Source organism: Neltuma alba, unplaced genomic scaffold (assembly GCF_004799145.2).
Source record: "Neltuma alba isolate B1F8T4 unplaced genomic scaffold, ASM479914v2 tig00010395_pilon, whole genome shotgun sequence".
NCBI lineage: Eukaryota > Viridiplantae > Streptophyta > Magnoliopsida > Fabales > Fabaceae > Neltuma > Neltuma alba.
Window position 1 is genome coordinate 197,650 of NW_021635298.1, and position 16,559 is coordinate 214,208.

At 31.1% G+C, this 16,559-nt stretch overlaps 1 protein-coding gene across 1 annotated transcript; it reads left to right on the plus strand.

The window, feature by feature from the left end:
• Window positions 1-5,714: 5,714 nt before the first annotated feature.
• On the plus strand, window positions 5,715-11,023 carry LOC114756404 (MADS-box protein SOC1-like). The gene is made up of 7 exons (XM_028945340.1): window positions 5,715-5,896; window positions 8,292-8,373; window positions 9,627-9,688; window positions 9,794-9,893; window positions 9,968-10,009; window positions 10,716-10,757; window positions 10,856-11,023. Exons 1-7 carry the CDS (start codon window positions 5,715-5,717, stop codon window positions 11,021-11,023), a joined length of 678 nt encoding a protein of 225 aa, XP_028801173.1.
• Window positions 11,024-16,559: the final 5,536 nt, after the last annotated feature.

A 16,559-nucleotide genomic window follows, 5' to 3' on the forward strand; every position in this document is an offset into this window, starting at 1 on the left:
ATAATGTCTTTTCTCCAGCATTTCAAAATTACTACTCCGGGATTACAAAATTAAAATTCCCTTCTTTGATATTACCTCTGAGATCCTAATTATAAGAGCTAGTTGACTAATTTAAAAAGATTAAGAAAAAAAACTAAGTTAGTTATTTGTAACAAATATGTGTTGTCTTTCCTAAAATATCCTTACTAATCAAGTACATTAACTAAAACTATCATTGTTAGAAGGATTACTTTGGAAAAAAATACATAAATATGAGAGATAAAGTGAATTTGGGTCTTATATTTAGGACTAAAATAAAAGTCAAACAAGGTCTTATATTAAGGACCGAAGGTAGTATTTCAAAATTTTAAGTATGTTTTACTTTCTTTCTCCAAAAATTTCATGAGTACAATTATTATCATTTATATCTACTTACTCATGTTTTTCCATGGCAAAAAGAAAAACTTACTATTCTGGTCTTTATTATATACTACATTCAACAAATTTTCATAAATCAAAAAACGACAGTTAAGTTAATAAATACTACCTTCAGTCTTTCATATAAGACTTTGTTTGAATTTTATTTTGATCCTAAATATAAGACTCCATTCACTTTGTCTCTTATATTTATACATTTTTTTTAAGATAATCCTACTAATAATGGCAGTTCTAACCAATACACTTAATTAGTAAAGATATTTTAGGAAAGATAACACCTATTTATTACAAATAACTAACTTAACTTTTTTTCTTAATCTCCTCAAATTAGTCAACTAGTTCTTATAATTAGAACCGGAAGTAGTATATTTTAAATTGATAAAATTTTCTGTGGTTGCCAGTTGCCTTGTTAAAAGAATATGTACTAAAAAATATGCTATATGTTTTCTCTCATCTCTTATTTTTTCTCTAACTCATTAAAAAGATAAAATTGAAGACAATAATTAATAGCTTCCAAGTAACTTATATTTAAGATTTTTGTTCACTAGAAGCCATTTACAATAAGAACTAGAGCGGCACTCACATTTTCACGGCTAGAAAACACTCGTATTTCTCAAAAATAATTATAAATGTAAAATACTTTTAAAATATTGAATGTATTTAATTTGGATTTCAGAATATCATAATAATTTTAAATATTTTCAATACAATTTCGATTTTTAATTGAAAGATTTAGAAAAATTGAATTACATGTGTTAAATTTTTAAAATATGATCGAGTTTTAAATACAGCAGCTTATTAACATAATTTTATTTTTTAACTTACAATACGTAAATAATTCAAATCTTCATTGTGGAATATTACCTTCCACCACTCGATCAACAATTATTGATTCATTTTTGAGAGAATGAGAACTAAAAATCTTACAACAAAGTTAATATCGAATGAAGACTCCAACTTAAATTCCTAAATTCAGCACTGAAAATCTTCAAAAAATTTTATTTAATATTGATATTGTTATGAGATCCTAAACTATCATTTTTTCTCTTCTTTGTATGTAATGTTCTTTTGTTTCTTCTCCTCAACTTACACTTATATAAACTGTGTAAATTAAAAATAGAGAATAAGAAAAGAAGGAAAATTTTGAATTAACTTATTTTAATTGATTTTGCACTCTAAGATAAGTAGATAAGAAATTTTTGTTTCTAGTTGCGTAAAAACACTTCTCAAAGTACTCATGGAGATTTCTCAAACAAGCACTAATAGTCATGCTTCAAGAAGTGCTTGTCTACCGCAAGCATTTTCTTTACTATTGTTTTCAAAGTGCTAATGTCCTTAATTAGTTTGCTCAAACAAAAGGATATTTCTTTTAGAAAATTAATCATTTGGTTATAATATTTTGATTAGGGGTGATTGGTAGTTTATTATTTTGAGTAATTTTATTCTATACGAAGTAAATATATAAGAAGAATTTTATGTTATGAAGCACAAATTAAAATTGATGTTTGAGGGAATACCCACTTAGTTGTAACATAATTTTCAAAGTTTGACTTGCTCTTACTCAATTTCCTATAATTTTAATTATTTAAAACTTTAGTTCCCAAGCTTTAAGTAGATAATTTTACTTTTTTAAGAGTAGGGACTAATATTTTAAATGTTAAAACTATATAGATTAAATTGTATTGAATCAAAGTTTAAATTGAGTAAAAATATATATTATCAAAGTTGAAGACTAAGTTTTAAATGGATCTAAAATATAAGGATTAAATTAGTCAAAATTTAAGAAGTGATGGGTTTAAATTGAGTAAAAAAATATAGAGACTAAATGATTAATTTTTCATTTTTTGTATATATGTCATGTTAACCTACTAATTAAATGTCAGTTTGTATTAATCATAACTAATTAAACACAATTTAATTTCAAAAACTTAGAACTTGAGAAAGAATGAAAGGGAGTCATTACTCTAAGGTTCCATCAACCCCGCGCGTTCCATTTCGTCATCCCAAACCAACAAAAGATTGTGAGGAAAACAATGGTAATGTCATAATGATTTTTATGATTTTATTCCTTCTATGAAGATTTTTCCTTTTTTGTGCAAGTGAACTAAAGTTTTAATTACCCAATGATGAAGTTTCAATTTTTTTCTATCTGGGGTGAATGATGAGATTTTGAATCCCGCTGGTTCCTTTATGCGGTAGTGGAAGAGAACGAGGAGGCCTAAGATTGTTGATTACTAAAAAAGAAGGTGAGTTAAACTTTACTATAGACGGCGAAGGAATGTATATATGACTGTTTCCAATGAAAAGAAAACATTGTTTGAAATAAATTCTCTCTCTCTTTCTCTCTCACTCTCTATCTATACTGATTAATTAACATTATAATAACTGTTAACAAACGTAAAATACAAAGATATAAAAAATAAAAACTTAAAAATAAATTTGCATAAAATTATAAATTAAAATATATGAACATATAATAAAATGCTCTAATAATATTGAGTATAATTATAATTATGTGTTTTGTTTTTCATTAAGGCTAAAGTATACTTTTAGTCTTTCAACTTTATACAAGATTTTATTTTGATCTTTTAGCTTTAAAAAGTAAACTTTTAATTCTCTAATCCTAAAACTATTAACAAAAAATGATAATATTGAGCTCTTGGATGCTGATAAAATATTACTAAATGCCAACATATAAGGTTTAATATTCAAAACAATCATAGTTGTTGTAAAAAATCATCATTTAAGACTAAAAATTTTGGAGTTAAAGGACTAAAAGTATACTTTTTAAAGTTAAGGGATTAAACTGAAACTTTACATAAAGTTAAAAGACTAAATATATACTTTAGCCTTTCATTAAACATAATTCATTTCTACAATAGTTAATTAACTTATTTTTGAGAAAGTTACTTTTTCTATTGTTGGGTTTAATTAGATGTAGATCTCTCAAAAATGCGTTTGCCATTCAGAAAAACTCAAACCTAAGATTTTGTACTAGAGTAGGTATATTTCCTTAGGACAAATGCCTATTTGTTGATTATATTATAAATTTTATTATACATATCGACAGACTATAATTTATCATAAATTATATTATTACGAGTCAAATTATAAACATTGCCCGTTAAAAGTTCAAGGCTCAGTTTTTTTTTAAATTTATAATATCTATATAATGTAATACCTATTTAATGAGGTCCTAATTATAAGATCTCGTTTATAGATTATAAACGAGGTCTTATAACTAGGACCGGAGGTAGTATGACATGTTTTTTTTCCTAAAATACTATAATCATCTTTTTTAATATCTTTTTTGATCTCCCTCTCCTACTTGATTATGGTTGAGGGAATATTTATAGGAATAATTTAAAAAAACAGATAAACATGAGAAATAAGTCTTATATTTAGAATCAAAATTACTCAACAATTAGGTCTTATATTAATGATTGAAGGAATATGATATAAAAATCTCAAAACACTAAAAATGTGTTCGGTAGCTTACGAGGTAAGTATGATTTTGGGTTTTTTTTTTTTAAGAAACCATAGTTTCGGCTTTCCAATTTTGTTTTTCGGTAATACCTAAAATCAATTTTATAAATCAATGACAACTACATCTATTCTCAAAATCATAATTAAAACTTAATTTTACTTAAAATTTATTTTCTGACCACTTCTAACCCAAACACAAACAAAAGTGTATTTGGATAATTTTCAATAAATTAAAATTTTGTCATATGTAATTGATTACAAATTCAATCCAAACCGATAATACAACTAATAATTATAGTGTCAGCAATGGATCCAAGCTGGTTATATAAGTGAATTCATTTTTGGATGATATAAATATATGGCCGCATCCTCTCTTGCGTAATCGGGGCATCCTCTTTCTCTCCCTGGACTGAACAGTGTACGCAGTTTTGAGAAGGTATTCTACAGTTCTCTCTCTGTTTTTTTTTTTTTTGGATTTCAAAGTACACTCTCATTTTCTTTTTCTTCTGTCTCTCTTTCTCACCCCTTCTTTCATTTCTTTCCATTTCTATTCACACACAGCTAGAGTCGGGAAAACGGACCGGTCCGTTTAGGCCATGAAATTGTGAGGGCCAGGTTTGATATTTTTTCTTTTAAATGGGAAATAAGCCTTGGAGGGCTGACCCTGGAGGGCCGAGGGCTTAAAAGGGCCGGCCCTTTTAAGCCATTTTATATTTTTTTTTGTTTTTTAAATTTTTTTATATAATTATAATATTATTAATTTTTTACATTGTTAATAATATTTCAAATATTTAGTTGTTATTATTATCATTTTAAAATTAAATTTAGTGTTAGACAATAATTTATCCAATTAAATTTTTAAAAAATGAGTTAATTTGGACTTTAATAATGATTTGATTTATATTATATGCGTTGATATTTTTAAACTATATATATATATTTGATAATAGAGTATTTTTATACTTATATAACTTGTGATTCTATAATTTGAATTAGAAATTCATGAGTTTCAACAACAATGTTTCTCACATTAAAGTAAAATAATAGTTAGATTGTAAAATTTAAAAGTAAAATTTCTATAAAGAAGAAAAACTTGATATTTTTGTTATGAAAGAAAAGCATACTTATGAAGAAGAGTAATTAATTATAGTGATGATGAAGTTTCAAAAGATTAATGATAGTTTTTATTTATTGCACAATTACACTATAGATAACACTTTTGGATGTTGTTATCTTGTTAATGAGTGTTTTAGATATTCTTGGATGTTGATGGATATTTATATATGATGATGTTTTATATTTATGACTTAATTTTATTCATATTTATGTCTTGTTTTAATAATTTCATTGGTTTATTTTTATTTTTTTATAAAAAATATGATAAATATAAAAAATAGTATTTTTTTCTTAAACGAGCCAAAAGCCTGCAGGCCGGCCCTGAGCGCTGTAGCTTAAGGATCAGGCCTAGTAAATTGGGGTATTTTTGAAATTTCAGCCTTAGAAGGCCAACCCTTTTAAACCCGTCAGCCCTGGGCTAGCCCTGATTCCCATCTCTAAACACAGCCTCAAGTTTTTTTGGGTTTTTGCCAATTCGGTGTACATTCCCATTTATCTCCCCTCTTAATTATTTCAAATCTCTCTCCAGAAACCACCCATTATATACCTTTTCTCTGGCCAGCCATAGATATGTATAGCGCTCCATATCCCAGGTATTTCCTGATTTAGATCTTCACAAAGAGAGAGAGCTAGACACAGAGAGAGAGAGAGAGAGAGAGAGAGAGAGAGAGAGAGGCGTCAAGAGTATATTAAAGATGGTGAGAGGGAAGATAGAGATGAAGCGTATAGAGAACGCGACGAACAGACAAGTGACATTCTCGAAGAGGCGTAATGGACTCTTAAAGAAGGCTTTTGAGCTCTCAGTTCTGTGTGATGCCGAGGTTGCTCTCATCATCTTCTCTCCCAGAGGCAAGCTCTTTGAATTTTCAAGCTCCAGGTAATATATATGTATATATATTCGTGCTTTGCATTACATTACTGTCAATTAATCTGCTTTTAGAGTATAGTTTCTTCAATCACATATTTATGGTTTGTGAGATGACCACTGCATGATGAATCTGTATCATCCTAGTTAATTTATAGTGAAATGTCTCATGCAAGCGACAAAAAGTTGAGAGTTTCATCGTACCCACAAACGCCGTCCTCAAAATTTTCCATTTATGGAGCGAGTAGGTAAACTCAACCACTGAAATAGGGGTGGCGAATACTGTGTCTTCATCGCTGAAGTGGCAATTCAAATTCTTCTTTTTGTTTTTTTTTTCCATCTACTGTATCTGGTTATGAATGACGGTAGTACTCTCTATCCAAGTTTTCTGTCCACAAAATTTCAGCTCCACCCCCTTCTTTACTAAAAATTTAGTCGATGATAGATAGCTCAGAACTTATTTTATGTTTCAGGTTAAGAACTGTCTTTGGTTCAGTACAGTCGAGAAGTTAACGTCGATCTTGCGCGTGGTGAAACAAACTCTAACAGTACTGGTTCGACTATAACTAGTTTCACTTCCCTATGAGCCGGAACTGAGATGTTTAACTTCCCTATGAGCCGGAACTGAGACGTTTAGTTGAGCGCACAACTCTTTTAGAAAGCACATAAATATATGTTATAAATATATTGTATATTTCTAAATATCCCTTTTTATAAGCATAAGAGCTGCATGCTAATTTATTGGTATAAAAAAAATTAGTTAAGATAGTTATTTATAAAAAATACATGTTAAGTTTTTAAAATGCCTTCTTTAGTCATATATATTGAAGCTACCCATGATGATAGTTTGGGAGAAAAATCATAAATTTAGAGGGCAAAATGAGTTTAGGTCTTGTATTAAGGATCAAAACAAACTCTCCAATTAATTCTTACATATAGAACTAAAGGAAGTATTATTTAATTAAATACGTTCTTTCATTATTTTTAAGTGAAGATAAAAAATTATTTTTATTTATATTATTAATATATTCCGATTTTAATTTTAATTTCATTCAGTTCTGTGGAATAAATGACTTGGAAGCCATTGCACTTGGTACGTATGATATGGGATGAGACGTCGACTTGTTGCCCATTGTGCATATAGTAATTGTTTGTTTCCATTTGGACAGCATATGTTATTAACCATTTTTACTAATGGTTTCTTGCACAAAAGGAACTCTAATTATACAAGTAATTGAATTTATGATGACGAAGATGCATATAATATTTGATTTGACTAACTTCCAGTGAAACAGATTAGCCTGTAATTTGCAGTAGAAGACTTCTCTAGATATCCCAAGCTCTTTCACTTGCCGCCTCTTCAAGTCGTTCTATAGCACAACTAGCTGATGTGTTTTCCAGATTTATGAGCCAAACTTCAAAATTTATTCAACAAAGTAAAAAAAAAAAAAAAAAGTCAGATCCACTTGTAAATCCTATCCGGCGTTGCATGATGCTGAGTTACCTGGACTAGTTGCTATAAGTTACACAGCAATATGTATGAAAATGAACCAGACTGTACATAGCGGTGCAATCTGTTATTCTGTTTCTCCCTATTGATTCTTGTATCTAATTTTTCAGTCAAGTTAGTTAACCAGTTTCTAGGGCACGTTATTTTTGCAGCGAAAATTACACCCCCAAGTAAAAGACCTGGGGGTGTCAGTTGCCCCCCACGCCGTGCCCTTGCCTAGGAAAGAAAAACCAATATCGAGGCTTAAGATGTTGATCATATGAACAACATGCCAGAAGGAACCTTTATTCATGTTCATTGTGTAATAGTTTGAACTTAATATGTCAGTTAATTAAATACCTATCACGTTTGTAGCATATATTAATTGTTGTTTCTGGTGCATAATGGCAAATTTCCTGTAGGCTATCCGAAGCTTTCAATTTTAGATCACTGTCATAACCTGAAAATTAAGGTGCGACTGATTTTCACATCCCTTACGCCTAAAATATATATATATATATATATATATATAATTTCTATGTGATGAAGACCCTAGGATGATCCTCCAAAAATCTAACTACTGAGATAGGAGAAGTACCCTAGTTTAGTATTTGTCCCATTGAAGTATCTCAATACTAGACTCAGGCATCTCAAAAAACCTTACGTGGCCTATATGGAAAGACCCTATCAAATACTAAATATATAAATATGCCTCAAAATCTGGACATTACTCTAGTGTAAAACCTTTTTCTTCTCTACAGTTTTATTGATGTCATTTGAAAATTTATTTTCCACCTCTTTCCGGGATTTAGGGATTGATAATGCCCTTTGTCTCCTTTCTCATGACTGATTTTTATCCAAGGATCAACTTGGCATGCACATACAATCTTACTGGAAATACTTGCTTTGATTCTACAGGTTGCAGGAGACAATTAAACGATATCGTAGTTATAATAGAGATGCTGAGACAGCCACCAGATACTTGGAACAAAATATGCAGGTTTTCATGTGTTTAGTAATTTTTGAAGTATTTTCTTATCTTTGCGCACAATCATTACATCTGTCTTTGTCGAAAACAAAGCTTATTATCTAGTTGAAAATACTGTCTTAATGATGAATCAGCAATAGATGAATCCGCAAGCAAGAAGTTCCCCAAAACTGTCTTAATGATGAAACCAGCGAAGAAGGATCAGATCTGAATCTGAATTATGGTCCCAGTTTTGGAAATTATATGCTATCACTGGCACATATTTCTTCAGAACTAAAGCTTAAGCCTTCATGTCCTAAGCTTAAACTTCGATATTTGATTTGAGGAGCTGAATGTTGGTTATTAAGCAAGGCCAAACATATAGGCATATACTTGTTGGAGAAAGGTTTTTAAAAAATCTGCAAAATTATGTTGGGGGAGACTACTTAAAAATTTTTTTGGTAAAACTCAAGATGAGAATAAATTAGTTTTTGTACATTGTATTTGTTGGCGGTAGCACCTAAATTCTCCAAAAAAGTAGCAGATCTTCCAACTCCTCTATAATGCTATGCAAATCCTATTGATGGTAACAACTGCAGATAAACAGTAAATCCGAGTCGTGTTCTTCGGATACTGTCCTTAAGAACTACTCCGCAACTAAAGGCAAAACAAGAAGTGGCACTCTCTAGAATTAGACGGATTCTTTTTGTAAGAATAGGGTGAACAAAACAACGAAAGATAAAAGAACTCAGTAAGGTAGAATACCAAAGGAGCGAAGAAAGTTGCCTAAAAGCTCAAAGCTTAAGGGTTACACTAAACTTCAGTCTCTGGCCCTTTTATAGGCTCCGGATTACAACATCATTGGACACATCTAAATGTGCTTAATGGCAATTAACTCATATAATTAAATGAGTAGTTTCAAGTAGTAATTAACTTGTTTAATGACTATTTATGATGAATAAAATCTTTGGTTATGAACATTGAAAAGGCATAATTGTAATCAAAATGGCATATTAATTAGACAAATATTTTTAATAAGTGCCCAGTACAACATTTGACTCATGCACAAGGGGTGAGGTGAATTGCTAGATTGGTCTCCGGTGGCCTGTTGTGTATGCAATTTCACTTCTCCTCTTGGCTCACATAGTAACCCAACATTACCTATTACTTAGACCCCCATAATCCCAAGCAGTGTGGGACTTTTCCTTTGACAAATCCACACACTGTATGTACAACAGTATTTGTTGATGATGATGCTTTTAACGATACTTTCTTATCAATGGCAGCTTTTAAAGGAGGAAGCAGAAAGCATGATGGGAAAAGTTGAACATCTTGAAGTTACAAAACGGTTTCATTCAATTTTAAATTCTTCAAACCTGACGTAATAATTAAGGGGTTGATCATCACAAAAGAACGTTTTAATTTGCTTTTGTAATTTATTTCAATCCTTCAGGAAACTCTTGGGAGAAGGATTAGGGTCATGCTCCCTAGCAGAACTAGAAGAGATACAACAGCAGTTACAAAGGAGTGTGATAAACGTCCGAGCAAGAAAGGTTAACATTAACATTGGTCTTACTCTGAAAGTACTGTTAATTTTATATCCGAATCTCAACTTTCTATTTTTCAGAATCGGGCTTTTACAGAACAAATTGAGCGAATAAAAGAAAAGGTAAGCTGTTTAGTGGGTTAATACTTGAATACGATTTTGCATTTGCTTGTCATTTGTTGTTAAAACTGTCAGAAAAGAAAAGAAATTTTTGTTAGCTTTCCAAATCAGCTCTTCTTCAATTGATCAAATCCCTGCATTCACATGTCTAGGATATGGTTAATACTTGAATATAATTATGGATTTATTATATGTCTAGGATATTTGAATTATTAAGATTTTTAGGATTCAATTAGATTTGTCAGTATTTTATTATTAGGATTAGTTGTTGTTGTTATTTTCAGTTTTAGTATAAGTAACTCTAGGTTTCTCATTAGATGGCAGATTTTGAATATTGAATTGACAGATAATTAATTTTCTCTCAGATTGTTTCCTCTTCTCCGTCTCTTTTTCCCTTTCCTTCATTGCTTTTTCTGATCTCATCCCTTCCTCTTTCCTCTTCTATTTTACATCAAGATGTTCATGAGTTGATCCACCTATCATGATTCAATCTGCAAAATAGTCATATTGGAACTATATGCACTATATATTGTTCTTAAGAATTTATTACCATTTGAACTCTTTTTGTCTAAACCCTGAGTCACATCCCGAAAACCAAGAAAATATTTGTCTATATGCACTATATATTCTCTATGAACATGAATTTGACTCCATGGAAAGATTTGCTTAATTAGGCTACAAAATGCTGATTTTTATTGTTGCCAACCAGGGAAATACTCTAAGAGCAGAAAACGCAAGGCTCTATGAAGAGGTATTAATTTATATGGGCTAGTTACTTTTAGAGCCAAACCAAGTGCAATGCGCTTGTAACATTGTTATCAGTTTGTAATGGGATATTTTACTGTGCAGTATGGTATGATGCCTGATATGCATCAGACGACAGAGAATACAAGTGAAAATCCAACCTCCTCGGAAAATAGTCCAACTTCAGATGTGGAAACTGACTTGCTCATTGGACCCCCAGAAACAAGAACAAGACGCGATATTAATATTCCTCATAATACTCCGGAGGTCTAATTGAACATAATCTTCAGCAATATGGTGATGATTCTAAAAGAGGATACTGCTATTTGTGGTCCATATAGATATTTTCTCATAAAATATGGGTTATGTATCTTTATATGCAAGAAGAGACAAGTGACCTTAATTGAAGTTGGCTAATCTGCAAGATTAGCGCCGCAAGCAGATAGACTACAAGAAGCCATATAGTTCATATTATTATGTTTGTCTAGCAGTGTTTGTTATTTTCATGCTCATTATGTTACCGTATAAATGAATATGATAAATCGGAAGAGATGCCATATTAAAACTAGATGTGGATACTATGTATGACTTACTAACAAGTAAGTTAATACTATGTATGACGTACTAACAATATGACTTTCCGTATAGATTACACAATATGGATATTGATGCGAAGGAACGCATACTTCTTAATGCTGTCAAACTTGAACCTTTTTCTTTCAAATTAAAGGGGTAATTCAATTAATGACTCAATTTGTCCTTCAGAATCTGAGAATGATGACCCTTTTTAAAGTAAAATGATGGAATATGAAGACAGATTCTTCAATCAAAGAAGGTACAGAATGGAGTGTATACATACAATATATCTCATATTGATATGAAATCACTCTTAGAATGGCAGAACAGCTCAAGAGGGGGGTGAATTATGTGATATTAAAAATTTTAGGATTCAAAAACAATAATGTAAATGAAATAAGCTAGAGTTAGAAAGGTTTCACCGAAAAAGTAGAAAGAGAGAAGAACATAAGCAAAGTCCAACCACGTGACTTACATCCAGTTCTGAAAACACCTCTGAGAGTTCTATTATAGTCTTTAGGATTCAATGGCCTTTGGTGCCTTAATACAATAATTGAATTCACCCAATGCTCTCCCTTCTCATAAATTGAGTTGAGTGAAAAGAAAATGGAAATACATGTGAGAAAAGTGAGATTAAGAGTGATTACAATGATATTTCTTTGATTACTAATTATCTCAATCATTCTTCTCCTTCTGTTTTTGATGAGGAGATTTGTTTCCTAAAGAGCCAACCAATGGATTCTTATTTCATTCAAGCAATATTGAAAAACATTCTAATGGCCTAAATTTTGTTACTCAAGATGACTTGTTGCCTTTAAGATACCTTGAACTTCACACATTAGATTTTCATTGTTACATGAATTTTATTGTTCATAGGTGTTCATATAATATGAAAGTTATGGTTAAGAGGCTTTCTTGTTATTTGGATTTTACTGTGGCTTTAGGTTATGTTGTCAGTGGAAAAAGGTTTCAAATAATCATTTATATTTAGATACATGTTACAAAGAAAAGATTTTTGACCCAAAGCAAGTTTCAACGGCTTTCTAAATTTGAGTCTCCTAAAATGAATCTAAGGAATCAAGATCCCTCTCAAGATCTTGAAAAGACCCATAATTTCATGAACAAGATTTCTCCATTTGGTAAGTTTTGTGTTCATATTATTTTTGAAAACTCTAATTTCTTTCCTTTTGATCTAGGCCAAGATTCAAGAACGAATCTTTTCGAAGAGGAAGGGAATGATAGCATACCATAAAAAGTTTAATATGGACGTCATGAAGCCTAACGGATACTCAATTTTAAGTGAATAAACAGAATTCTATACTCGATCTTATAGATACATATAGAATTTTGTGGAAAGTCGTATTCGATGAAAGTTGTATGTATGGCTTGGAGGGAGATCTTTCATATCTTTCAAGATCTACCCTACAATATGGGGTCAAATAGCACTCATTTACTTAGAGGCCTAACAAGTCCTCTAGAGTATTTAAGGAATTTATATCTCGAGAATGCTTACATGGAGGAGGACATGGATATTGCTTGGATGAAGACATGGACAATTATCTGCATGGAGCTTGAGTGGACACATGACAAACCACCCCTAAAGCCACCATGGCAAATTAATCGTTGGTGTATGGACACTTGGATGTTGAGAAAGTCAAGAGCATGTTCAAAGAGCCTAAAAGGAAGATTTGAACCTAATTCCCATGTTAGTAAAGGCCCAATATAAGTTTATGTGCATAGAGGAGTCCATTAGAACTATAATCTTTCAAACTAGGCCCAAGTGCATTATGCTTTGGACCATGAGAGCCCCAGAACGTGATTCATCCATATTCAAACCTAAATGGATGTCTTAAAAGCCCATACATGCTTATGGACATGAATAAGATTTATGAAGATCTATTTGCAAAGCCCAAGAAGATTCAAAAAGCATCAAGAGCTTCCTCTATGGCATTAATTAAGATTTTATTTGTTTTAATTGGTTTCATATTTTATAGTTTCTTATTTTGTATTCATTGCTTCTTGACGGTAAAGACTTACATATTTTCTATGTCATTAATTAGTAGAAAGTAAAATAAGATCCTTTTCATTAATGATGGGATCCTCTTATGTAGTGAGTGATCTAGATTATTCTATATTGACTAGCAAGTTAGAGCATTCTAAAAAGTCTTTTGATTTTCCTAATTTTATTATATTTTTAAATGTATTTTTCATACATTTTATTTAGTTAGTGTTTTAGGCTCTAATAACTTATAATGGGCTTTTAGGGCTTAAGTTATCAATTAGGGTTTTCATTTTAGGGTTTTTAAGAATCTTAATTTATAAATAATTCAATATGTACTCTTTTTAGACAGAGAAGACTTGAATAATTAATAATATGAAAATTTTATTTCTCTTTATGTGGGCTATGTTGACATCCTTGTATTTTTATGAGAATACTCAACAGTATCAAGGGAGTAATCAACCTTGTGGTGTTTTCATGATTAGGGTTGTAAGAGACAAGTTCTCTCAAGGTCCTACCTCAATCATCCATCCAGTTTCTTGTGTTTGGGGTTGCAAGAGGTAGGTTTTTTTGGGGTCTCATTCCATCCTATACTTGTTTCTAACCGATCTGTATCGTCCTCTCATATCACTATCTCAAAATTTATTGGACATGTGCCAGTTAGGCTTGCTTTATCGAGAGGATTTTAGAAAATAAGATGACATTTTGAAATTCTATCGTTTGATACTTTGTAAAGTGATAGAGGCACACACTTCTGTAAGAAGTTGTTTGATGGTCTTTTTGCTAAATATGGAATAACTAAAATGATGTCCACAACTTATTATTCTTAGACTAATGGCCAAACAGAAATTTCAAACAGCAAAATTAAATAAATTCTTGAGAAGATAGTGAGGCCAACAAGGAGGAATTGGAGTGTTACATTGGAAGAAGCTTTGTGGGCATATAGGACAGCTTTCAAGACCCCAATTGGGATGTCTCCTTATAGGCTAGTGTATGGAAAAGCATGTCACTTACATGTAGAACTTGAACATAAAGCCTATTGGGCAGTCAAAGTCTGCAATATGGATATGGAAACCACTACAATTGAAAGAAAAATACAAATACAAGAGTTAGAAGAAATCAAACTTAAAGCATATGAGAACTTAAGGATGTATAAAGAAAAGACAAAGCTTATTCAAGATAAAGGCATCTAAAGAAAGCATTTTAAAGAGGCTGATTGTGCTGTTTTATTCAAGGCTAGATTCAAGTTTAGACAAGGAAAGCTGAATGCAAGATGGGATGGACCATATATGGTTACCAAAGTGCATGATTTTGGCATGGTGGAGGTTCTAGATGAGAGAACTAGTTGCGCACTTAAGGTCAGTGGACAATTGCTTAAGCTCTATTATGAAAACTCCCAACCACCTTAAATATCATATTGGCAATCATATGTACCTTTCTACAATCCTTAATCAAAATCTAGCCTAATGTGAGTGTTTCTACTGAACTCCGAGATAGTAACGAGATTTTTATTCTACTAGCCTCAAACATGCTAAAATAAAATCGACTTTGGATGAGCATCCAAATAGTTGAATTTGGCAATGATATCTTGCTTTCTAGAATCCTCATGCGAAATTGAGCCTAACGAGCGTGTTTTCATTGAATTATGAGATAGTGATGAGATTTTTGTTCTATTGGCCTCAAACATGTAAAAATCAAATTGGCTTTGGATAAGTGCTAAAATGGTTGAATTTGGCAATGATATATTGCTTTCTGAAATCCTCATGCAAAATAAAACCTAACAGGAGTGTTTTCATTGAATTCAGAGATAGGGATGAGATTTTTGTTCTTCTATTGGCCTCAAATATGCTCAAATCAAATCGGCTTTGAGTGAGCAACCAAATGGTTGGATTTGGCAATGATATATTGCTTTCTGAAATCCTCATGTAAAATCAAGCCTAATAGAAGTATTTCTATTGAATTTTGAGATAGTGACAAGACTTTGTTTTATTGGCTTTAAGTAGGCTAAAATAAAATCGGCTTCAGATGAGTGCCCAAGTGCTTGAATTTGGCAATGATATCTTACTTTCTGGAATCCTCAGAAGAAATCAAGCTTAACGGTAGTATTTCAACTGGATTATGAGATAATGATGAGATTTTTGTTCTATTGGCCTTAAAAAGACTAAAATCAAATCAACTTTTTGATTATTGCCAAATGGTTGAATTTTTTTAATAATATATTTCTTTCTACAATCCTCAATCAAAATCAAGCCTAATGGGAGTGCTTCCACTAAATTTTGAGATAGTAACGAGGTTTTTATTCTATTGGCCTCAAATATAAAACCTTCCTATTAGACCACATAATCTTTCAAATAGAACCAATTAGAACCATTTCTCAAGGCTAGTTAGAAAAATTCAAGTTTCAAAATTTTTAATTTCAGGTTACTATTCATTATAATCCCAAACTTAGGCTAAATTTTGAAAAATCATAACTAATTTTACGAAAATTAAAATGAGGTGGTTCTAAGTTATACTTGAAGATCTTATGACGACCTTCAGAGGAAAAAAAAAATGCTCTCTGGTATCAATGCCTTGTCAATCATGCCTAGATTTCACGTAAAGAAACACTTTTCATCTGGTAAATTTCCAATTTTCTAGGATTTATGCCTAATTTTGGATAGGCATAACTTTTTGCACAAAACTTTAATTCTGATGAATTACCCCTTCTTTTAAAGCTAAAAATATGATCTATATATATCTGCCAAGTTTAGCTTAAAGCTCATTCATTTGGTCAAAATCACATTGACATGAAAATTGGCGATTTTTAGTGTTATTTCATCCCATTTTCATATCTTTTCTTAACCATTCCCTATCTTGACATCATAGAATACTTCCATTCATGTAAAACATGTCCAAGCACAATATTACCAATCTTTTACAACCAGAAAAGTCATAAGTACAAGCATCTAAACTTCATACATGTTTATTACAAATTTGCATATACATAAAGTCTACATAAATTCATGAATAAAGTAAGCACATAAATCTTCATCCCAATATCGCTTCTTTCCCGGCTCCTTGGATGGTTCAACTCCTAGATTGTTGACTATTTGTGAGATTTCATAGAAATCCCAATAGCAAGAACCACAATAATCATGCTAAACATGCGATGCAAGAATACCATATGTCACTATTAAAATGTCATGCATACTAAACATGTTCTTATGCCATAGGAAGGGAGCAGATAAACAAATC

Excerpts from the sequence above, each read along its gene's own strand:
- LOC114756404 (XM_028945340.1), top strand. The coding sequence starts at position 5,715 with ATGGTGAGAGGGAAGATAGAGATGAAGCGTATAGAGAACGCGACGAAC. Across the intron at positions 5,897-8,291 it reads TTTGAATTTTCAAGCTCCAG|GTTGCAGGAGACAATTAAAC; the intron begins GTAATATATATG and ends TTGATTCTACAG. Across the intron at positions 10,758-10,855 it reads ACGCAAGGCTCTATGAAGAG|TATGGTATGATGCCTGATAT; the intron begins GTATTAATTTAT and ends TTTACTGTGCAG.